The sequence below is a fragment of the Sapajus apella genome, unplaced genomic scaffold, assembly GCF_009761245.1.
Source record: "Sapajus apella isolate SASKATOON/1434 unplaced genomic scaffold, GSC_monkey_1.0 scaffold35, whole genome shotgun sequence".
NCBI classification, from domain to species: domain Eukaryota; kingdom Metazoa; phylum Chordata; class Mammalia; order Primates; family Cebidae; genus Sapajus; species Sapajus apella.
The window spans coordinates 16,711,413-16,736,484 of NW_022436975.1; the positions used below are offsets into that span (position 1 = coordinate 16,711,413).

General features: G+C 40.0%; 1 protein-coding gene across 2 annotated transcripts in view; it reads right to left on the minus strand.

The window, feature by feature from the left end:
* Positions 1-7,689, minus strand: part of PDE7A (phosphodiesterase 7A) — a 122,563-nt gene extending 114,874 nt beyond the window's left edge. For both annotated transcript variants that reach the window (XR_004274453.1, XM_032296216.1), the window contains exon 1: positions 7,494-7,689. Coding sequence is in view for 1 of the 2 variants with exons in the window: in XM_032296216.1 (XP_032152107.1) it covers positions 7,494-7,631 (138 nt within the window). In the remaining variant the exon portion in view is untranslated. The remainder of the gene's footprint in view (positions 1-7,493) is intronic.
* Between the last annotated feature and the right edge of the window lie 17,383 nt (positions 7,690-25,072).

Consider the following 25,072-nt stretch of genomic DNA (forward strand, 5'->3'; position numbering starts at 1 on the left):
TCGAGATCAGACCGGGCAGCATGGCAAAATCCCATCTCTACTAAAAATAAAAAAATTAGCCAGGCAGGGTGGGGCATGCCTGTTGTCCCAGTTACTCAGGAGGGTCATTTAAAGCCAGGATGCAAAGGTTGCAGTGAGCTGAGATACTGCCATTGCACTCTAGCCTGGGTGACAGAGTAAGACCCTGTCTCAAAACAACAACAAAAAAACCTCACCAATTAAAAATATCTGCCATATAGGAGTTACTCCAAAAACAGAAACAAATATACTTGATAATTCAACACAGGTTTGAACTGCCATGGTCCACTTACAAGCAGATATTTTTTCAAGAAATAAACTGGGAAATTTTGTGAAGATTTATGAAAATTTAAAAAAACTTGCAAAGCATCACCCCTAAGAGAGGCCAATCCCTCCTCTTCCTCCTCAGCCTATTCAACATGAAGATGACAAGGTTCATAAAGACCTTTACAATGATCCACCTCCCCTTAATAGCAAATATATTTCTCTTTCTTCTGACGTTCTTAATAACATTTTCTTTTCTCTAGCTTACTTTATTGTTAGACAGGATATAATACACACACAAAATTTGTGTTAATAAACTGTTTACTAGTAAGGCTTCTCACCAAGAGTAGCCTATTAGTAAAGTTTTTGGGGAGTCAAAAGTTATACGTGGATTTTTGACTGCACGGGGAGTTGGAGCCTGCACTGTTCATGGGTCAGCTCTCATTGTAATCATTACTAAAGCAAAACTACTGTATCTTTATTAAGCACTATTTGCCAAGTACTTTATATGGTCCTAAGTTACAGTTTGTTCTCCTCAAAATTCTGAGGAGTAAAGCAGGCTTTGCTGAAATTTAGTTATCCAGTTAACAACTGACTTTCTCCCCCAAATTCTACCCTGATTTGCCTTGGTCTTCTCCATTGCCCTTTTAGCCATCACTTTTTGAAAATGAAGAGCCATCCCTACCAGCAGGTGGAGGCATGGAGCAGTGATCCAAAATTGCTACTCAAAGAAAATTAAAAGCAGGAGATGCTTCTGATGTCAACCATACAATCAGTGGCACAGGTCCCTTATAAAAGGAACCTACCAGCAGCCAAAATAAAGCACTGCAAGTTTAGAAGGCTCATCTACAAATCTAGTTGTTGTTCCTCTCCTCATATGCTGATCCTATGAACACTTATACCTGAATGCAAATACACGAAAGTATCACTTATTTGTGAATAACTTTCTGAAAAGCATGTTTGACAACAATATGAAAAAAATCAACAAAGTCTATGTTACTTTTAGACAAGAATAACCCATTTAAATGTGGAAGGGAACAGAGTCTAAATTTTCTCTCAATTCGAATTGATCATAAAATACAAGCAACTTCACAACCAGAATCTAAAAGTTTTGAATGATTTTTAAATTAGAAGATTCAAAATGAACTGGAGTTTTTTGTCATGAACAAAGGGAATTTAAGAATGTCTGGATCTGAAAAGATCTTTAGTCAAGAGACTTCTAACAAAATCAGAAATCAATTTTATATAAACACATAAACAAAGGTGATCCATACAGTCAAACAAGAAAATTAAGAAAACAAAGAAAGTTAAATTCCTTAAGAGGGCTTGAAATAAGGCTTCTTCATCATCTAATTTACTAGGTCTTTAGTCCAGCTAAATGACTGCTAATGATTTTAGACAAAAACAAGAAGGAAGCTAAGTTCTGTCCACTCCCCATTTCTTCAGCTCTTCTCTTCCCTTCCCAAACTTGTCCCTATATCCATCTTCAGAAAAGAACCCAATTCTCTAACACTGCTCTGGTCAATTGTGAAGGAAGGGAAGTGAAGAGAAAAGAAAGAGTTGAAAATTGCCTCAAACAGAATGAATGACACTTCTCCCTCTTCCCACCCAAAGTGTGCTCCCTCTTTTCCTAACTTCTGTGAAGGGCTTAATATTTTACCTCTTGCAGACATTTGTATTTAAAAAGGAATTCCTGGGTAGACAGCATGTACAGCTGATGGAACTCTAGGCATAGCAACAAAGCACTAAAATCTCAGCACATAAATCACATCCCCTAGACTAAATATGTTCCTGACAACCTATAAACTAACAATTTGAACACCTTATTAGAACTACACTCCCACTCCAAATACACTATGGATTTACATTATGTTTGAGCATGTATTTGAAATATAAACATATATTAGCTCAGAAGTGAAAGCTAAAGTATGGTAGTATTCAATTTCAATCAAAGTATGAAGCATTTCTGAAAACAGAAATGAAGCCAAGGTTCCAACAAAATAGGTGTTTTGGGAGTACACAGATAGGAAGGTCTCATAAATATTACCACTTCCCTCGGGGTATCCCACTCACTGGCCACACTATTCCCTGTATCAGCTTCTGTATCTAAGTTTGCAAAGAGGCAACTATTATGCTAACAGCAATTTGGAATAATGCACATTTATATATTGATGTTGGGTATACAAGGGCCCTTATAAATGAGCACAGGATATGCAAATAAAATTTTGCAAAAGAGCAGATCCAAATAGCAAAATACTTCAGAAAGCACACTCTTGCTTACTGCAATTTAAAACAAACTCATTATACCACACTGCATCTACCTCAGTAGCAAAATGTTTATAAAATATCTATTAATATATGATTGGAGATGAAACAGATATGATCATTTATTTTAGTATTGTCAAAGGATAGATCCTTTTTAGAATGTCAAAAAAGTTCTTACCTTTTGACCCAACCTAGTGATTTTAAAGACTTTATCAAGCATTTATTAAACGAAGTTTTACACACATCAACAAAAACCTAAAAACCAAAATGTTCAACATTCATGAACGTGTTGCTCATAGATCAACATGACATCACCCTAGTTTAAGACTGTACCTCTGCTCTGCCAATACAATAGCTGCTAGCCATATGCAGCTATTTCAATAAAACTGAAGTAAAAATTCATTTCCTGAGTCACACTAACCACACTTCAAGTGCCCACTAGCCACATAAGGCTAGTGACTATTATTGGATAGTGCAAAAACATTTCCATCATCACAGAAAGTTCTACTGAACAGCTCTGATCATATCCATGTGGGCCATTCTCCCTCCTCCTTCCCCTACATTCACCCATTCGTCTAGAAACAACTGCTTAACTTCAGTCCTTGGCCTAAGCAAGCCTCGACGATTACATAAGGCTAGCCCTGATTTAAACCAGAAATTTAGGTGTACATTCCTTTGAGTCTCATAACACTTTGATACACTTACACCATATATAATCCTACGATTTTCTCAATCACAATTCTGTAAATTTCCTGAAGAAGGATCCAACTTTTATCCAAGGGGGTTTGAACTATTCTGGCACTCACAGGACCTTGATAATTTGTCATATGCTAAGAACACTGCTAAAGACAAGAAAGAATGGAAATAATGACTGTAGTTGAAAAATGGTTGTGTATATGGAAGGGTATGCATAAAATGGAAAACTTGGTTAGGCTGGCAGTGTTAAAAACAATTAAAACAACATCAACAAAAAGCTACTATAGGCTGAGTATCAATTATCCAAAATGCTTGGGATCAGAAGTGTTTTGGATTTCAGACTTCTTTGGGTTTTGGAGTATTTGTGTGTATACATCATGAGGTAACTTGGAGATAGGACCCACGTTTAAACACAAAGTTCATTTATATTTTATATACACCTTACACACAATAGCCCAAAGGCAATTTTACACAATTTTTAAAATAATTTTGTGCATGAAACAGATTTGTATACACTGACCCACTAGGAAGCAAATGTGTCTCATCAGCCATGTGGACGATCTTGTCACCTATGTGGATGATCTGTACTTGTTTGGCATCAACATTTCTGACTCTGAATTTATAAGCTAGTGATAAGCAATCACTTTCTCCTACTTATTCACACATAAACACTTAACAGTAAACAACGTAACATTAATACAGTGAGAAAATAATGTGCTTTGGGTAACTAAGCAGCAAGTAGCATCCCCAGAATACCTGCATCAGCTGTGCAACAACAGCAACAAATAACAGCAGGCTCTGGGTCTTCATGCTGGTACTCAGAAAGTTTCCATTTAGGGCATTTTAGATTTTCAGACTAGGGATGTTCAACCTGTAATTCTTTACATTTTCTCAACACTTAACACAAGGAACTTCACTCACAAGAAGCTGCTCTATGAGTAAACATTTGTGAAATAGTTTATTTAAAAAAAAAAAAAGACAAATGCTCAATTAGAAATAATATGGATTAATGATAGATTTCTAAAAATCAAAACTCAAATTTCTATCCCATATAAGATTTGCTTCCAGTGCACAGAAAATCTGACTGAATAATTCCAACTGCAGTGCTTTGGTATACCCATCAATATACCCAACTTTCATATCTACCAAGAACCTACCTATGCAAAGCACCATAAATACAATGGTGAACAAGACACAGTTTCTGCCTTCACAATATTTTTTTTCCAAATAAGAATGTTATTCTGAAAGACAAATCATTAAACTCAGATATCAACAACAGGTTACCCAAAAATGACAAACAACACACTTCATCTACTTTCTTTATCACTCACTAATTCAAAAAACTCATATTAACCATTTGAAATAGTATATGTCCCGGTTTAAAACAAAAAATTCATGCCTCATTTACTTGGCATCCTCAGAAGAGCTGGTGTTCCACATAAATGAATTTTCCAGGTAACTCAAGCTTGTCCATTTCAGCACCAACACTTTGGCATGAAAATCTTTTTTTAAAAACATAAAACAGTACAAATCTTTCAACTTTTAAAAATAGACTCTATTAACACTATTCTTACTAAAAATTATTGTGTCGTATAACACTTAAGCCCCTGAACTAAACGTCCCAGGGTGCTTGCAAAAGCTGCTGTGGCTTCAAAGAGTTTTTCTTCTGTTCCCTGGCTTTGGTGTGTCTGTCAACTTTTGGTGCTCTCAGTGTGAACTGACTCTGGCAGCCTCCCACCACACTTCAAATTTGCTGCTACTTGGCAATCAAGTTGTGTCAGAATTTTGCCTAAAACACACCGACTTTGAGATGACCACCAAATCAATTTTGGTCACTCAGTATTTTCTGTTTATTCCTGGAACTGTTACGGTCTGCAGCTACAAGTTCTAAACCCAGTTTTGGATACATGAATTTGTGCTGTACTTTGATGCTCCCATATTGTTTTCATATTTAAAACTGATGCTCAGTCAGAGATAATTTCATTACCTATTCTTTCATTCAACAGATATTTATTAAGTACCTACTATGACCTGGGCTCCAATACTATGGTGACAACAAGGAAATGAAAAGATTGTCAGTTTTAAGCATATCTTAAAGTACAAAAACTGTAACTATTCTCCTTAATGTCTTTAAAAGCTTTTTTTTTTTTTCCCTACGTCTCTTAAGATTACAAAGCCAGTTAAAACTTTTTATAACTTCTGTACCTTCAGGCTTAGGAACTAAAAATTCAAGGGTAAAGAAAGCATTTGATTAAACCAAATATTTATTTTACAAGCTCTGAGCAGGATTCCAAGGTTTTCTGTCTCCTTTTTTTCTATTACAAATTCCCATTTAGGCCTAAAGAAATCAGTATCAACATATGCTTTATTATTAAATAATAAGCAAAATCTTGATAATGACAAATATATCCATCTCAGCATCCACTAAGTTCACCTTTACCACAATGTTAGTAGAAAAAGTGTTAACTGAGGAAAATTTCTGTCCAAAGTTTAAGAAGTTCCTATATACTTCACTTTGGGGTTCAGAAAATTTTTAAAAAGTTGTAAAGGTTAGGAAAATTTCGTGTAACTCTACAGTATTTGCTTCATCTGCCACAATCATATTTTTAAAATTCCATTACCCATTTAAACCTAAGGCTAGAAAATGAATCAAGAAGTGAAGCTTAAAATTGGTCTCTGTGGATTAATTAAGAAATCAGGTAAAACCCCTGGCATCAGTCTCATTTTAATCCCTTGGAATCTTCCTTCTCATTCATTTTCTCCTCAGAGAGCATAAGAACTTTATTCACATTTTATAATTTTATAAATAATCAGTGATTGTCTTTATTATTCAGACATAACTGGAAATGAGTTATTAGTCATGTGCCTGCTGATCTGAGGAAGTAAAATGATATTTAGAAGTGAAAAAAGTTACTATCATTAAAAACCTTAACTACTACTATTAAAAACTTCTTCATCAGTGCATTAATATCTCCTCAACATTAATTCTACAATCTGAAAATGCTTTAACTGGTATTAAAAAGGCAGATCACAGGTCTAACCTTCAAAATAAATAACAATGTAATATTATTCTAAATGACACAAGAGTAATTTTTCCAAGTCTGCTCTGACTTCATTACCTTATGCTGTGAAATAAGTCTTAGTTTAAAAAAAAATTGATTCAGAGAGAAACCCAAATATAGGCTCTTGCTCCTTCTACAAACACTTCAGGCAAAGAAGTAAATGACTAATATTTACTAGACACTACAAGCAAAATCTCTACTAGGTGCTGTCCACACTACCTGCAATCTCTCTCTCTCACACACACACACACACCTTGCTCAAAATACAATATAAAGGGAGAGAGGAAATATACTCCCATAAAAGATAATCTTAACTAATAGGAAAAACATATTTGATCTAAAAAGTGATCATTAGCCATAACTTCTGGCAGCAGCAGAAAGTGAGGGCACTGAGTTCAGGTGTAAACAAAACAAAATTCTTTTTACCTCTCTGTTTTAAGTCTGGCAATCAAAATTACCCAAAACTAAGGAATTGTGCCAACGGCATCACCGCAGGAAAAAAACGCCCAGGACCAACTGGTATTGGACCACTCAAAACAAAGTCTTCCCGTGAGTGCACATCAGTAGTTTCTCTCCTAAAAATCTCCTTATCAAATTAAAAACAAAACTGATTCTTGGCTATGAACTTTGCAGACCTGTTCCTCTGATACCCCTTATAGCACAACCAGAGAAACGAAGGAGTCGGGGAGACGACAGCCACGGGGCATCTAGGCCTATTGTTCAGAGGGACCTGCAGGACCAGGCGAGCGCCGCGGGGCGCGCGGGAGCCGGGGGAGGAGAGGCGCGAACCACGTACAGGTGTGCGTATGGGAGGGGGGCAAGTATGCTGCAAGGCGGGGGAGCATAGGTGTGCTCGGGGGCCACAACTAAGGAAGAAAGACTCAACTTCCAGACCGAAAAAGAGGAGGGGATCATTCCTGGGGCTTAAACTGCAGGCACGAAAGGTGGCGGGCCTGGGGAGGGTCTGATGAGAGGATCCCGGAGCCCACCAGGGTGGGGGGTTCTGGAGAGGCTGGAGAACTGAGGGGAGACCGCCAGGAGGATTCAAAGAAAAGGCTCTCCAATCGAAAGGCCAGGCTAGAAATCCCCAGACAATGGACAATGCACGGGCTGCAGGATGTCGCGGAGGTGAAGCTGTGTGGGCAAACAAAAGAAGCCCCCAAGTGTGGGCCGGGCGGCGGCGATTACCTGAGAGAGCTGCCGGGGATTGGGGCAGCCGAAGAGCGCGGAGCTGGAGCTGAAGCTGATGGCTCCTCGGCGGCTGAGGACGTGCTGGGGGACCGGCCTGTCCAGGGGCAGTACCGGCAGCTGGTAACATACTTCCATTGAATACACCCGCCCTGCCTCCGCTCGGCGCCCGCCCTGCCGCGGCCGCCGGCCCCTGGGCTGGGAGGGGGCCGCGGCTCGGGGGCTCCGGGCCAAGGCGGGGGCAGGGCGGGCGGGCGCCGACCCCGGGCCGGGAAGCCGCGCTCACGCCTCCCCAACCCCAGCCCTCCGCTCGGGCCGCCGGTGGTAAGGCTCTGCGGCAGCCGCGGCGCCAGTTACCAAGACCAGCGCGCGCCTCGCTCCAGGCGAGGGGGACGGGGTGCAAGCCGGGCCAGCAAAGGCAAAGTCGCAAAGGGAACCCCGCCGCCCCTGGGCTCCTCGGCTGAGAGGAGCAGGTACGCGGACTGCAGAGTTCCAGCGGAGCACGGACAGCGCAAAGCGGTGCAAGACGGCTGGAGCCAGCAGCCGGACCCTGGGCGCGCGGGACTCAGGAGCCGCGTCCAGCTCGGGCCGCCGCCACCACCGCCGGAGTCCTGCCCCTCCCCTCCCCGACAGCCTGACTTCACTCCGCCGCCGGCGCGAGCCCGGCGTAATTCACACTTTACAGCCGCGGACCTTGCGCCAACCAGGGCGGCCGCCACTGTGACGTCACGACGCTGCGCCACAGGCCCAGCGCCCCGCGCCGCCGCAGCGCCCAGGGAGACGGCCAGCGGCCGAGGGCAACAGTAGCCTTACTTGTGTTCCGCACCCTGGAACTCTGTCTGGGTCCCCACCCGACAAACGTTTTCCTCCATCTATCTCATCGGCAGCTCCCCTCACTCCCAGCCGTAACTCTCTCCCCTAGCTCCTCGCAACCCAAGGCGCGTGCGCACGAGGCCCCACCGTTTCGGGGCATCCACTTGAGCGCTAAACTCTTGCGTTCCAGTGCGCTGAGGGTATGGGGTGGGCTCATCCTGCGCAGGAGGCGCGGTTCTGGCCTGCCGACCCCAGAAACCCATAGTACGCGGCGCACTCGCTGTTCTCAGCCCACCGCGGGGTCACCGCCGGCTTTTCCCTCCTTGAATTCCCAGTCATGGGCTTCGCTAGGGACTGCTGCGGCAGTGACGTCAGCGGGCCGCGCGGGCACCATGCTCCCCGCTACGTCACTGCCAGTCCCTCGGTGGAGCAGGGCTGGAGCGCTACCCTGGCAGGTGCGGCCCCGGGGCCATCCTGAGCCGGAGGGGAAGAGAGAAGAGCCAAGAATTCCTAAGTGTGGAGGGGGCCTGGAGACAGGGAAAAAAGACTGAGAAAGAAGTGAGAGTATGGGTGAAAAGAGTGAGAAAGGATGGTATTGAGAAGACAAAGGAAAAAAGTAGACTGCATGCCCCCTACCAAAAGCGTTGTTTGTTGGTTTTTGATTTTTCCAAAGCCAGAAAAAGTAAAGAGCTCTTGACCTGTTTTGTAAGCTAGATATGTAATTTGAGTGTTCCTATTGTCGTATTTCTCACTAAACTGTCAAGCCTTTCGCCATCAACTGATTGTTTCTAATTCATTCTGGCCTTTGGTACTTAAGCCTGAAAAAGCTCTCCGCTGCTGGCAAAATTGTTGCTTTGGCCCAGTTCTTAGGGCACCCACCCTTCTACTTATTTGAGATGACTAGCCACTGGCAAGGTGGCAGGCCTGTGAAAGCACTTCACAGCTTCCACTGATGATGAGATCACATACCAAATGCACATAATCCGGTAAATAAGCAAAAATAGACCTTTTATCATCTTCCCATGACATCTGTTTCTTTTCTCTAGCTAACACTTTATACGTCCTATGTGGATATTTTTCTACCTGTCTGCTTTCTACTATTAAAAGAACTGTAACTCCCAACGTGGTCTTGTGGATTTTGTCATCATTAGATGATGTAAGCTCCTCTTTAGTACAACAACTGATCCAACTCACCTTTGAAATCCTCGTTACTCCGACAACATCTAGTAGATATATTGAGCATCTACTATATGCTTGGGATTATACTGAGCACGTTTTCTCATGTTATCACATTTATTTCTCACGAAAGCCTCACAAGATAATTATTAGTATCTGAATTGAGAGTAGACTCATGGAAACAAATTTGCCCTAGACCTTACACAGATAAGTGGCAAGAACTAACCTCAAATAATGTTTGAATTCTGTATAAATCTAACTACCCAGGAGGTGATACTGGTGTGATGTTACTGTGTGTCAAATAAAATAACTATATTACATTTAATAGCATCCAAGAGACCCAGGTTGATTAAATAATTTAATGACACTGAGAGCACTAAGTAGATGACTGAACAATGCATCCCCCTTCAACATAGTTGATTACTACTGTGCACCCGTGAACCAAGAACCATAACTGGCACTCTACATACAATGTTTAACTTTACCCAACACAATAGCCATGTAAGTCAGGTAATTTTATCCTGGTTCTACAGATGAGGAATCAGGTTACAAGACCCTAAGTTATTTGCTCCAGTGAACTCTACTCTGTGATTTCAGAACCATGCATTTTCCGTCATACCACACAGCATCTCAAGACCAGAGTTTTTCAGCTGTTTACTGTGTTCTTTACTGTGTTGAGAAGCATATTAATCAGGTTCTTCAGAGAAACACAACCCATAGGATGTATATACAGAGAGAATGGGGGAGAGAGTTATTTTAAGGAATTGGCTTATGTTTTTGTGGAGGCTGGCAAGTCTGAAATCTGTAGGGCAGGCCAGCAGTCTGGAAATTTAAGAGCTGAAATTGCAGTCTTGAGTCTGAAATCTGCACAGCAGACCCACAGGCTGAAAACTCACACAGGGTTTCTACATTGGAGTCTTGAGGCGGAACTGAGTCATCCTCAGGAAACCTGAGTCTTTGCTCTTAATACTTTCAACTCTTTGGATAAGATCCCACCCACCCTATGGAGAGTAATCTGCTTAAAACCAATGGATTATAAATGGCAGTCACATCCACAAATATCTTCATAGCAACATCTAGACTGGTATTTGACCAAATGACTGAACATCATAGTTTAGCCAAGTTGATACATAAAATTAATGATCACAGGGAACAAAGGTTAAACCTAAATAAAGAAATGTTATTACTTTCAGCAGCAAAAGAAAAGTACTTAAGAGAAAAATAACAAAAACTGCAAAACTCTTATAAAGGAGATTTTTACGTCATTGAAATATAAAAGCCAACTTGAATATTTAGAAAGTATTCACATGAGATGCAAATATCTTCACATTATGTGCCCATTTAATCTTTCCAACATATTTTCCTTCCCTAGACCTTTTTGTCACCAGTTTTCTAATCATATTCCTTCCAAGGTCCAAACCATCCATCCCAGCAGTCAGGTACTACTTATGAATCAGTATAGACCTCTACGTGTAACTATTCCTCTTTTCAAACAAAATGAACAATCAGGTACACTGCTCCAAGTTCTGCAGACTGGGAATATTTCTCTTTACTGCCTCTAGAACCACCGCAAAGAGGGACCACCGTGTTGTAGCTGTCTACTGTCTGCAGCATAAAATGCAGAACTCTCTGTAAATCAGTTGCAAATACTTTTCTCAACAGATTATAGGGAACCAGATGCCTTAGATGCCTTCTGGCTCCAAGGTTTCTGTTGAGAAATTGAGTAATAATCTCATTGAGGATCCCATATATATGTAGAATTGCTTTTCTTTCATTGCTCTCAAAATTCTCTCTTTTTTCTTTCTACAGTGTCATCATGTCTTGGTCTGGGTCTCTTTGAGTTTGTCGTACTTGGATTTAGCTGATCTTAGATTTCTAAACATGATTTCCATAAATTTGGGGAGTGTTCTGTCATTATTTCTTCTAATAATCTCTCTGCTTGTCTCCCTTTTCTCTTTCTGCAAATCCCATAATGCATATATTAGTCTGCTTGATGATGTCACATATGTTTCTTAACTCTGTTCACTTTTCTTTATTCCTTTTTATTTCTGTTTCTCGGAATTTATAATTTCACATGTCCTATAGTCAAGTTCACTGATTCTTTCTTCTGCCTGTTCAAATCCACTGCAGAACCCCTCTAGTACATTTTTCAACTTCATTATTGTATTTTTCAGCTTCAGAATTTGGTTCCAGTTTATAATTTCTGTCTCTTTGCTGATGATTAATTTTGTTTACATATTGTTTTCCTGATTCCCCTTAGTTCTCTGTTCACATTTTCCCTTAGCTCTTTCAGCATATTTAAGATACTTATTTTAAAGTATTTATCTAGTAAGACTAATGTCTGTATTTTTTCAGGAAAGATATCTGCTACTTCATTTTCTTCTTTGAAAGGGACATGTTTTTCTGGGTTTTTGAAATATGCATTGTGGGGGTTTTGTTGTTGTTGAAAATTGGGCAGCTGAGAAAGCAGACACCTCTTCCAGTCTTTGCAGACGGTCCCTGTGTCAGGGAAGTTTTTCACTACTTAGGTGATCTATGGTTCTAAGTCTTAGGATCAGCTTAAGGAGAAAGCTTAAGATCTTATGAGTTCTTTTGTGAGCATGCATCTTGGCTGGGCCATTGTGTGGCTTTTTAAATTTCTCCATGTACACTGCTGCTTTTTAATGTCTTATTTTCCAAATGAACCTCTCCTTGAGGCCTTTGTTGGTCTATTATATGTCTCCACCCATAATGTCTTACCCCAAGTGTCTATGGGCCAGTCTCCCAGTAACTTTCCCAAGCAGCAGCCACTGCTTCTCCCTGCTTGAGACCTGAGTTAGGCAAAGCAAAGACCAGTCCTTCAGGCATTGCCTAGGAGGTTAAAGCATTTCAAATAAAAGTCTGCTTTTTTCCTCCTCCTTCTGATTTATAGTTTTGTTTTGTACCGTTTTTATCTGACTTTGGTGTTGGGGCAATATTTGCCCATAAAATGAGCTGGAAAAGCTTCCTAACAGTTCTATTTTCTGAAAGTGTTGGTGTACAAAAGTGGGATAATTTCTTCCACAGGTGTGTGATAGGGTTCACTGGTAAAACTATCTGGACCTGCACTTTTTATTGTGGGAAGATTTTAAATGATTAATTCAACTTACTTAGCTGGTGAATCTCATAATCTAAGCTCTACCTAACCCCAAAAGTAGCCTCCAAGGTTATAGGCCAAAATGTTAGAAGTGGTGGGATTGTGGTTTTTCCTTTTCTTTTAAAATGTCTTCCTCATCAATTATATTTGCCAAATTTTCTAAGATGAGCCTATGTTATTTTATAACAAAACTTATTCATAGCCTGAGCAACATGGCGAAATCCTGTCACTACAAAGAAAATACAAGAGTAGCCAGGTGTGGTGGCACGTGCCTGGAGTTCCAGCTACTTGGGAGGCTGAGGTGGGAGCATCACTAAAGTCCTGAAAGTCGAGACTGCAGTGAGCTGTGATTGTGCCACTGAACTCCAGCTTGGGCAACAGAGCGAGCCCCTGTCTCAAAAAAAAAAGTTATTCATTAAATTTATGAACTGTGGGCAAAAATAAACTGTCTATAATGTTATGATAAACACACAATAAAATAAAAGGGTAATTGAAGAAAAATTTCACTTGAGGGTTAGTTCCCTATACTATTTAGTAGTCCAACACTACTAATCAATAAGCACTTCCATGGTAGTACACTAATGAATAATCAGTCAGGAGATTTCTAGCTAAACACAGCAGATTGTATACTTGTGTTGATCTGTTTCCTCCTCAAACTCTCCTAAATGACACTGAAAGAAGAAAATAAAGCATTAGTTCAGGACAAAGAGAAAAGAAGGAGAAATGAAAACTGATAAGAAGTTCATGTTTTGGAAGCTGAAGGTGATGAGTAAGTTATATATGTCCTAGCAAAACAGAAAGCTAAACCCTTAGCTTACAAGTGGAGAGGGCTACATCCAGCTGATTCCTGCTGCAGAGACCCAGGAACATCTTAGAAATTGGAAACCCTACCCATCTTACGAGGCAAGGATGCACATGGGCTGAAAAAGAAAAGATCAGTTGAAGTTCTTTATAACAAGTGGTCAGAACCTCAGATCTCCTCCCCAAAGCTGTGTAGACAGGTAACTTGCTGTTCTTCACCTCCGCAGAAGATTGGATGGACTGACCCAAACAGGCTCTGGTCTTGGATTCATCAGCCAGAGCTGAGGGTGAGGTAAGAGTACCATATGCAAAGAGGTGGCCTAAATGAGAGTCTGCATACTTGGTGACAGCCACATTTATATCCTCCAGGCAAGAGGCTGTAACATTCCTCTTTCAAAAAAAATGAACCTTCCCAAGGCAAAAATTTTGCTGGAGCTGTCAGTTGGGAGTCCTCTGACCAAATAAGTAGGTCCACACGTAATTCTAAGCTAAACCCCACCCATGCACAGGGAACTTATAAACAGCATAACAACATCCCACTCTTAAATATGAAAGAATAATCAAGCATTATCAGAACTTGGAAAAATCCTATAGCATGAGACATGATAGAATTGAAAAGGAAAAACAAACAAACAAACAACAACAAACAAAAAAACAAGGGGAAACAGAAACAATAGAGAAACCCCTTCAAAAAAACCCAACAATATGCTTAGAGAGATAAGAAGTTATAAAGTATAAGGGCAGAATGATATGAAACAAAGTAGTTCTTTTAAATTAAAACTATGATAGCAAAAATTTAAATATTTAATGAATGGGTTAAATGATAAAGTTAAATATATTTTCCCAAAAGTAAACAAAAAATTAAAGATATAGATAATGTGAGAAAAGATATTAAAATTAAAGTCCCAGTCCAGGGGGTTTAACATCCAAATAATAATGATTTCAGAAAGAGAGAATTGAGAAAAGTGTGGTTAGAAAATAATTTAAGAAAATTTAGCAGAACTGGAGGGCATGTTTCCAGATGGAAATCGCCAAGTCTGTGCTTAGAATAATGGACAGAGAAAAGATCTACACCAAGGCATAGCACTGTGAAATTTTAGAATAATGGGGACAAAATTAAGAATTTAAATGTCTTCCAGGGTATAAACATAAAAACAGGCCACGTGCAAAGAACCATGAATCAGCATAGCAGAGGCCATCTCAACAGAAAATTTGAAGCTAAAAGGTAATGAAAGCCCTCAAAATTCTGAAAACATGGTTTTCCATCTAGGAGTCTGTAGACCTGGCCATAATATCAATTTAATGTGAAAGTAGAATAAAGATAATTTTCAGACATTGAAGAACTCAATTATGTAGTTCCCACGACATCTTTTCTCAGGAAGCTATTAGGTAATGTACTCTAGAAAGAGGAGGGAGGATAGATACCAGGAAAGGGAAATAGCAAACAGGAGCCTCAACACAGGGGAGAGGGGAAGGGAGCCCCAAGTGATAGTCCCTGGGTCACAGCACCAGAGAGGACTGAGATAGCAACAAGGCCACATGTGAGCAGGAAGATGGAAGCTCTGGGAAGAAAATAGAACTAACAGGGGACCTGTGGTAGCTAAACACAGTGAGAGAAGCTCTGGCAGAGTTTGGGAATACATTTATTATGACGACATAGAAAATTAAACCAATAAATTATTAATTCAAATTTATTGGTTTAATTTTCTATGTCGTCATAATAAATGAATTAATAACACTGAGAAAAACAAGTTGTAAAAGAAATTTAATCATACATTATATGCCTATTTTATAAATAATAGTTACATATTCACAACAATATAATTGCTGAGTATTGATTTAGGAAAAATATGGTGTTACAGCTAAATATATTGAGAAGTGGAAGGGAATGAAAAGCGTGTGTTTCCTTGGGTGGTATTAGACAGCCAAATTTTCATCTTACACAGTAGAATATTAATAGACAACATCAAAAATTGAGATGTGATTTTTATTTTTATTTTTTTGTTTTTTATTTTTTTCTTTTCCTACATGAGCAAGGATTTCAGAAATCGAGAGATGTGATTTTTAAATTTACTTATTTTTATTTTTATTTTAAATGAAGTTTTGCTCTTTTTGCCAAGGCTGGCGTGCAATGGCATAGTCTTAGTTCACTGCAACCTCTGCCTCCTGGGTTCAAGGGATTCTCCTGCCTCAGCCTCCTGAGTAGATGGGATTACAAGCGCCCGCCACCACGCCCAGCTAATGTTTTGTATTTTTAGTAGAGACGGGGTTTCACCATATTAGCCAGTCTGGTCTCAAACTCCTGACCTCAGGTGATCTGCCAACCTCAGTCTCCCAAAGTGCTGGGATTACAGGTGTGAGCCACCATGCACGACTGACATATGGTTTGATAATATGAAACTAAATCCTTGTAAGAAACAACTAAAAGCAGTAAATATTCTTGCTATAGAAGAGCAAAAATTTATAGTGCATAGGGATGGGACATGATGCTGCTAGGTTTCTTATGACATCATCAACTGTTAAACTCTAAAAGCTATGTACATACATTATGCTTTTCATTCAAAAAATTAAAACAATCATATTATGTACAGGTATGTCCCACAAAAGACATGAAGAAGTCCTAATTCCTGGTATGGCATTATTTGGAAATAGGTTCTTTGCAGATGCAGTCATGTTAAGATAAGGTCATACAGGATAAAGGTGGGTCCTATATCCAATAATGGTGCCCTTATAAGAGGAGGGAGATTTGGAGGCACCCATACCTGCAGGGAAGAATCATGTAAAAACAGAAATGGAGGCCGGGAGCTGTGGCTCATGCCTATAATCCCAGCACTTTGGGAGGCTAAGGTGGGCGGATCATGAGGTCAGGAGATTGAGACCATCTTGACCATGATGAAACCCCAGCTCTACTAAAACAAAAAAATTAGCTGGGCATGGTGGTATGTGTCTGTAGTCCCAGTTACTCAGGAGGCTGAGGCGGGAGAATCGCTTGAACCCAGGAGATGGAGGTTGCAGTGAGCCAAGATCACCCCACTGCACTCCAGCCTGGGCGACAGAGGAAGACTCTCTCTCAAAAAACAAAACAAAACAAAAAAAACCACACAAAAAAAACAGAGATGGAAACTCAAGTGGTAATTATACAAGCCAAGGAACACCACGAACTGCCAGCAACCACCAGAAGCTAAGACAGAAGTGTGATCAGATTCTCTTCTAGAGCATTCAGAGGGAGCCTGGCCTCGCCAACACCTCTGTTTTAAACTTCTGGCTTCCAGAACTGTAAGAGAATACATTTCTGTTGTTTTAATCTACCCAGTTGATGGTCATTTGTTACAGCAGCCTTAGGACACTAATATAATCATGTTAATTCTCTGTATCAGAATTGGAGCAGGAGATGTTTCACAAAGGGCCAGTACTTCTAAGTTCATTTCTACACTTGAAGTTAAACAACACTATAACAACAACAACAACTAATCAATTTAGTTTTTTTTTAAAGGCACAGTAGAAAATTCATCTGTTCAATTAAGGGATATGGGAGGACTAGTGATATGGAATCACAAATTTTAGTTGCTGGTTATAAATATTGAAGTGAATACCTATCTGAAGTTGACTTTCTGTTTTTAAAAACACCCTTCAGCTTCCCTGTTATTTTATTTTATTTTATTTTGAGATAGATAGAGTCTTGCTCTGTAGCCCAGCCTGGAGCGCAGTGGTGTGATCTCTGCTTGCTGCAACCTCTGCCTCCCGGGTCCCGATTCAAGCAATTCTCCTACCTCAGCCTCCCAAGTAGCTGGGATTACAGTCATGAGTCACCATGCCTAGCTAATTTTTTTGTACTTTTTAGTAGAGACATGGTTTCACCATGTTGATCAGTCTGGTCTTGAACTCCTGACCTCATGATCCACCTGCCTTGGCCTCCCAAAGAGCTGGGATTACAGGCATGAGCCACCATGCCTGGCTGCTTCCCTGCTATTTTTGAAGAAGAATGTAAAGAGCAAAGGGCTCTTTCCCTCACACCCCATACAATAACAACATAAAACATTGAACAGAATAAATCTTACTCAAAATAGCAAAATTTTTTACGGTGAAGCTAAAAATCAATTATTAAGCAATTTTTTACACTAATAAATATCTCTGAACTTAACTATAATTTTTATATAAAATAGTGACAGATTTAAAGAAAGCACCTATATTATTTACATTTTCTAGTGCCCTCTCTGTCTTAGGGCCAAATATGTGCCTAAAAGTTGTTTAAATAATGAAATATTTAAGATCATAAGGCAGCCAGGTGTGGTGGCTCACTCCTGTAATCCCAGCACTTTGGGAGGCCAAGGCAAGTAGATCACCTGAGGTCAGGAGTTTCAGAGCAGTCTGACTAATATGATGAAACCCCGTCTCTACTAAAAATACAAAAATTAGCTGGGCATGGTGGTGGGCGCCTGTAATCCCTGCTACTCGGGACAGGAGAGAGATGCAGGAGAATCACTTGAACCCGGAGGTGGAGGTTGCAGTGAATGGAGATCGCGCCACTGCGCTCCAGCCTGGGCAACAAAGAAGGAAGCTCTGTCTCAAAAAAATAATAATAATAATCTTAAGGCAATTGGTTATCATGTATTTTAATGACGATGTAGGAGGCGGGATTCAACTCTGGAGGTGGGGCGCAGGTACGAGACCACACTGAAGACTAACTAAAAAAGGGCTGGGATGAAGCAGCTTTCCATGAAACATGCCCACCAGTGTGCCATGTTAGTTTACCATTGCCACATCAACACTTGGAAGTTACTGCCCCTTTCCATGGCAATGGCCTGATGAACTGGTATTATTCCTTTCCTAGAAATTTCTGCAAAAAACACTCCTTAATTTGCATGTAATTAAAAGTGGGTATAAACATGACTGCAAAATTGCCTCTGAGCTGCATCTCTGAGCACACTATCTATGGGGTAGCCCTGCTCTGCAGAGAGTAGAGCTGCTTCTGTACACCGCCACTTCAATAAAAGTTGCACCACTGGCTTACCCTTGTATTCTTTCCTGGGTGAAGCCAACAGTCCTCCCAGTCTAAGCCTCAATTTTGAAGTTCACCTGTCTTGCATCAATGGGTTGAATTATGGTTGCCTCACCACCCCGCCAAAAATATATATATGTTGAGATCCTAAACTCCAGTTCCTTAGAATGTGAACTTATTTGGAAATAGGGTCATTACTTAGTTAAATTAAGATAAGGTCACAGGATTAGAATGCACTATGCAGATATCCTTATAAGAAGACAACAATGTCTTATATCCTTATAGAAAGACAACAGCATAATTCCCTAATGCATTGTGACAGATGTCCTTATGAGAAGACAGCATTGTGAAGGCACAGACACAGGGAGGATGCCATGTGAAGATGACACCGGAGGCTGGACTGATGCATTTACAAGCCAAGGGATAACAAGTATTGTCTGCCATAACCAGCAGCAGGGAAAGAGGCATGGAACAGACTCTCCCTCAGAGGTGCTGGCAAGAATCAACCTTGTTGACACCTTGATTTTGGACTTCTGACCTCCATAACTGTGAGATAATAAATTTCTCTTGTTTTAAACCAATGAATTTGTAGTACTTTGTTACAGAAGCCCTAGGAAATTAATACAAAGGGTTTTAATCAAAATTTTTGAAAACTCATTAATTTTTTAAAATTTCAAATCAATTTTTCATTCGTTTATTCACCAAATATTTGTTGAATGGCTACCATCTGTTAGGTGCTCTCATAGGCACTAAAGATGAGATAGAGATTGGTCCCTGCCCTAAATGAAGTTAAAATTTTAATGGAGGAGAGTGGAAATAAACATATAAATACAGTCATGCATTGTTTAATGACAGGAATACATTATCAGACGTGTCCTTAGGTGATTTTGTCATTGTGTGAATATCCTAGGGTATATTTATGCTAACCTAGAAACTCTAGCCTACCACATGCCTAGGCTAGATAGAATAGCCCGTTGCAGCTAGGCTCCAAACACGTACAGCATATTATTATACTGAAGACTGTCGGCAATTGTAACACAATGGTATTTATGTATCTAAATATATCTAAACATAGAAAAGGAAGTAAAAATATGGTATAAAATATTTTTAAAATAATTCTCCTGTATAGGACACTTACCACAAATGGAACTTGCAGGACTGGAAGTTGCTCTGGGTGAGTCAGTGAGTGAGTGGTGAGTGAATGTGAAGGCCTAGGACATACTATACACTACCGTAGACTTTATAAGTACTGTACACTTAGGCTACACTCAATTTGTTTAAAATATTATTTCTTCAGGCCGGGCACGGTGGCTTATGCCTGTAATCCCAGCACTATGGAAGACTGTGGATCACCCAGGGTCAGGAGTTCAAGATAAGCCTGACCAAAATGGTGAAACCCCGTCTCTACTTAAAATACAAAAATTAGCTAGGTGTGGTGGCACATACCTGTAATCCCAGTTACTCAGGAGGCTGAGGCAGGAGAATCACTTGAACCTTTGAGGTGAAGGTTGTGGTGAGCCACGATATTGCCACTGTACTCCAGCCTGGGCAACAGGAGTGAAACTCTGTCTCAAAAAAAAAACCAATTCTTCATCCTGAATATTTGTTTAAAATATTATTTCTTCAGACCGGGCATTGTGGCTTATGCCTATAATCCCAGCACTATGGGAGGCTGTGGATCACCCGGGGTCAGGAGTTCAAGATGAGCCTGACCAGAATGGTGAAACCCCATCTCTACATAAAATACAAAAATTAGCTAGGTGAAGATGAAGGATGAAGAATTGTTTTTCTTTGAGACAGAGTTTCACTCTTGTTGCCCAGGCTGGAGTATAGTGGCAATATCTCGGCTCACCACAACCTTCGCCTCAAAGGTTCAAGTGATTCTCCTGCAGGGGAGGGGTGGTGGGGGTTGGGGAGTTGTACCTCTTTTGCTTTATAGACAAATTTTTAAAAATGTTTTGACTCTTTCATTATAAGTCTCAGCTTAAAACATACATTATACAGCTTTACAAAAACATTCTTTATATTTATTCTATAAAGCTTTTTTCTATTAAAATATATGTATATTTTTAACCTTTTATACATTTTTGTTAAAATCTAAGATACAAACACACACATTACCCTAGGCCTGCACAGAGCTGGGATTATCAGTATCACTGTCTTCCACCTCCACATCTTGTCCCACTGGAAGGTCTTCAGGGGCAATAATACGCATGGAGCTGTTAACACCGATGATAACAATGCCTTCTTCTGGAATACCTCCTCACCTACCAAAGGACTGGCCTGAGGCTGTTTCACAGTTGGCTTTTTTTTTAATAAATACAAGAAATATGCCCTAAGATAATGGTAAAAAGTATAGTATAGTAAATACATAGAGCAGTAACACAGTCGTTTATGTAAATATAAAATACATACTGTACCTAATTGTATGTGCTGTACTATAATATGATTGACAGCACAGTAGATTTACACTGGTGTCATCATAAACATATGAATAATGTGTTGCACTATGATGCCAAGATGGCTACAACATCACTAGGAGATAGAAATTTTTCAGCTCCGTTAAATCTTATGGGACCACTATGGTATATGTGGTCCATTGTTGGCTGGAACGTGTTTATGTGGCACATGACTGTACATGACATGACATATGACATAACAAGCTAGTGTTAGGTGCCATGAAGAAAAATAAAACAGCGAAGCGTTTTAGAAAGTGGGATATAGAGGTCAGGGACGCCCACTTTAAGAAGATGGCATTGGGCTGGGCACGGTGGCTCACGCCTGTAATCCCAGCACTTTAGGAGGCCGAGGCCAGTAGATTGAGCCCAGGAGTTTGAGACCAGCCTGGGCAACATGGTGAAACTCCATCTCTATGAAAAGTACAAAACTCAGCTGGTTGTAGTGGCACGCCGGTGGACCCAGCTACTCTGGAGGATGAGGATCAACTTGAGCCCAAGTCAAACTCATAGAAACAGAAAATAGATAGAGATTACTAGAGGTTAGGGAAAGAGACAAAGGGAGTTAGTGTTTAATGGGTGTAAAGTTTCCGTGTGAAATGATGAAAAAGTGCTGGAAATAATGGTGAAGGTTGCACACACCGTGATTGTACTAATTCCATTGAATTGAACACTTACAAAGGACTGAAATGGTAAATTTCATGTTAGGCATATTTTACCACAAACCAGTCCCCTGGCCCACCTCAGGAGATGTTGAAAGGATTGGGCCAAGATATGCTCTTTGAGAGTTCATTGCTTTAGCCCACCACTCTTATCTGAGCTCTAGAATGAGACCCCCGCAGAGGCAGGTCCCCACACAGGCTCGGAAGGCACAGCCCCTCTGGTCTCCCAGTGCTCACATTCTCAAAGCATGACCATGATTTTCCTTTGCTACAGGTACCAGAGACTGTGCTACATCTCATCACAGCCCTTATCACACTTTTGTCCTCTATTGTCTTTCCAGAAAGCCTTGAAGAAGCTTTTCAGATATTCTGACACCTACTTTCTCTTTTCATTTCAAGTATTTTGAGTTGACCAAGAAAAAAGCAGTCATTCACCAAGTTGAAGTTTGTTCACTTGTGATTTTTCTTGACACTTTCTATACATGGATTCTTTAATTCAGATTGGGCCTATTTTGAGTGACGTGAATGTTACCAATCGTGCCTATACACTTTGTTGGCAACAATATGCCTTGACAACTCAACTCTTGGTATCTGTTTCCTTGATTAAAGCAATCTATCCAAGCCCAGCAGACAAAATAAAATAACTGTAATGTGTCTGCTGGCAATTATGATAAACCACACAGACTACAAGTAAAACTGTAGTACACACAGAGGAACACATAAACCATAAGGCAAACAAAAAATAATATAATTTAAATGAAAGGAATACTTTACAAGTAGAAGACTTATTTTTTTCATAAAATATCTTTTAAAAATTCTATAACAAAGCCACAAGAAAGAAATTACTTTTGACAAGGTCCAGTGGCATAAATCAGATAACTGGAAGAATTATTTTTCATAATCTATGGAGCATTTCACCTGCCAAAGAATCCTCAGTTGACCCTCCTTCATTCCATCCGTGAGATCACACTGTTCAGACCTATAATAAATGTAGCAGGGATGAAAGTTCATAAAGAAATAGAAATAAAAAGTTTGCACATACATGAATAAAAGTTTGACCTAGTTTAATTTTTTTTTTTTTTTTTTTTTTGAGATGGAGTCCTGCTCTGTCGCCTAGGCTAGAGTGCTGTGGCGCGATCTCGCTCACTGCAACTTTCACCTTCCAGGTTCAAGCAATTCTCCTGCCTCAGCCTCCCAAGTAGCTGGGATTATAGATGCCCGCCACCACACACAGCTAATTTTTGTATTTTTAGTAGAGACAGGGTTTCACCATGTTGACCAGACTGATCTTGAACTCCAGAACTCGTGATCAACCTGCCTCAGCCTCCCAAAGTGCTGGGATACAGCATGAGCCACCGTGCCTGGCCTTACCCGGTTTAAATGTCATATCCTTAGTGAAGCCTTTCCTGAACTCCTCAGGTGGAAGAAATCTCTCTCTTATGAAGTCGTACAGGAACATCTGTACTTCTCTTAAGGTGCCTTCCTTCCTGGATATTGTATTATATTTCTTTGTATACACATTTGGATCTCTCTGGATCCCTAAATTCAGATGTTCTCCAAAGATCAGTACCCCCTGTTTTGTCAGTCTACATTACATCCAGGCACACAGAGGGACACGCACATATTCCCCCACCATGACCATCCTCCCGCTGCTTCACAATCGCTTACCTCTGTGAACATGATTCCAAAATCTCTATTCCTTCTCTCAAAATTCAGTCACTAATTTCCGACTGCCTGCTAGATTTCTGCACCACACTGCCCCTTTAAATCTCAAATTCAGTAAGTCTACAATGAAAATGATTACCCTCCCTGCCTAACTTTCTTCCTCTGATCTCCAGTACCATCCTGTTCAGTTGGGTGCAAAACTCCTCACCCACCCTCACTGCCTATATCTAATAAGTTACAATGCCTTGCTAATTTTATTTCTGTAATATTATTGTAATTTGAACCCTTTCTACTTACCCCATCTCTCCCTGCTCCATGCTTCAACTACTACTGGATCTTGTCCATCACTGTATCCACAGTATCTAAAATAGTACTTTATCTAGAGTGGAAAATAAAAAAATACAAAATAAAATAATGAATGAATGAATAAATAAATTTCCCACCTCAATGCCTTTGCTCAGGCAATTCTCTTATCTTGGAATGTTCTTGTACCATACTACCAGTATTTACAGTATTCTTCAAGGTACAGCTCAAATGTTTGCCCTCTATGAGATCTTCTCACAGAGACAAATTTCATATGTCTATATTAGCCAAGGTTATTGGTTGCAAACAATAATAGCCAACTCTGATAATTTTAAAGAAAAGAATAGCAAAAATGATTCATTGAATAAATGTGATGGAGACTCACAGAATGGATGGCTGAGAAGCAGGCAGGGTTATCTGTAGGCCAGACAGAAGCATCTGGCAAGGATGCCACCATCTTTATTATTGCTATATCCCACTGCTGCTGCTAGGTCTAGGAGCCAATATGATCTCTCCTTCCTGCCCTTCATCTTTCACCACTTGCTTAAGATTTGAAGTCCAGGGTGGACACATACATTTGCTAATCCTAGGTTAAGTGCCCACAGTTAAAGTGGTAGGGTTCAAGGACACGGAATATCTGACTCCTTGAGTTTCACAGTAGATGGCAAGACTCTACCTTTCCCAAAGACCCATACAATGGGAGGGTCCCTACATTTACAAGAGAATTCAGTTACTGGAAGCCAAAATAAAGCAACAAATGTCCGCTGCCCTCCAGCATGCACGTCTTCACTCTTCTGCAAGATCATAAGTCCTGTGAAGGCGGAATTTGTCTGAATCATTTTTGTATTCACTGAAGTTCCTAGAAAAGCACCTTGCACTTCTAGTTGAGAGAGTTCCTTTCTGATTACATCATCATACACATCTCATTAAAAAAATTCTGGCTTAAGCTACTCCATGCCACTTTAAAGCTTTCAGATTTTCAAAATATTGGGCATCTTCTTTAAACGTTTAATACATGTTAAGTTGGTGCAAAAGTAATTGCGTTTTGGGCCATGCCTTTTATGACAAAATCCACAATTACTTGTGTACCAACTTGGTATTTGTCAAATAAGAGAATGAATGATGCTCCTTGTAAGCAAAGAAGCCACAGTGTTTTACATACATTAATTTTCTCACTCACTTTTGATTGTATTGTTAGCTGTGTTTTGCTGTAGCACTTAATACAATTATGAACACATTTGAAACGAATAAAACACTCAAATTCTGTTACTGAAAGGTAGATCGTCAATTTCCCACTTAACCACACACCTTTATTATCTGTTCTCAGTTCCTGGGGCTAAGAAACCCTACTTTATAATTTTTCTCAATCAAATTTTCATTCAATTACCCAAAATAGCTAAGAATAAAAACATCAATCTATTTCTTAAACTATACTATGCTTCATTTAATTTCTCACTTCTTGCTAAAAGCATTTCTTCTTGCTGAAAGTTCATGCACCGCGTTGCCCCTTTAAACCTCAAACTCACTAAGACTAAAATGGAAATGATGTCATATCACATCTATTTTGTTTGAAAGTTATTTAGTTTAAG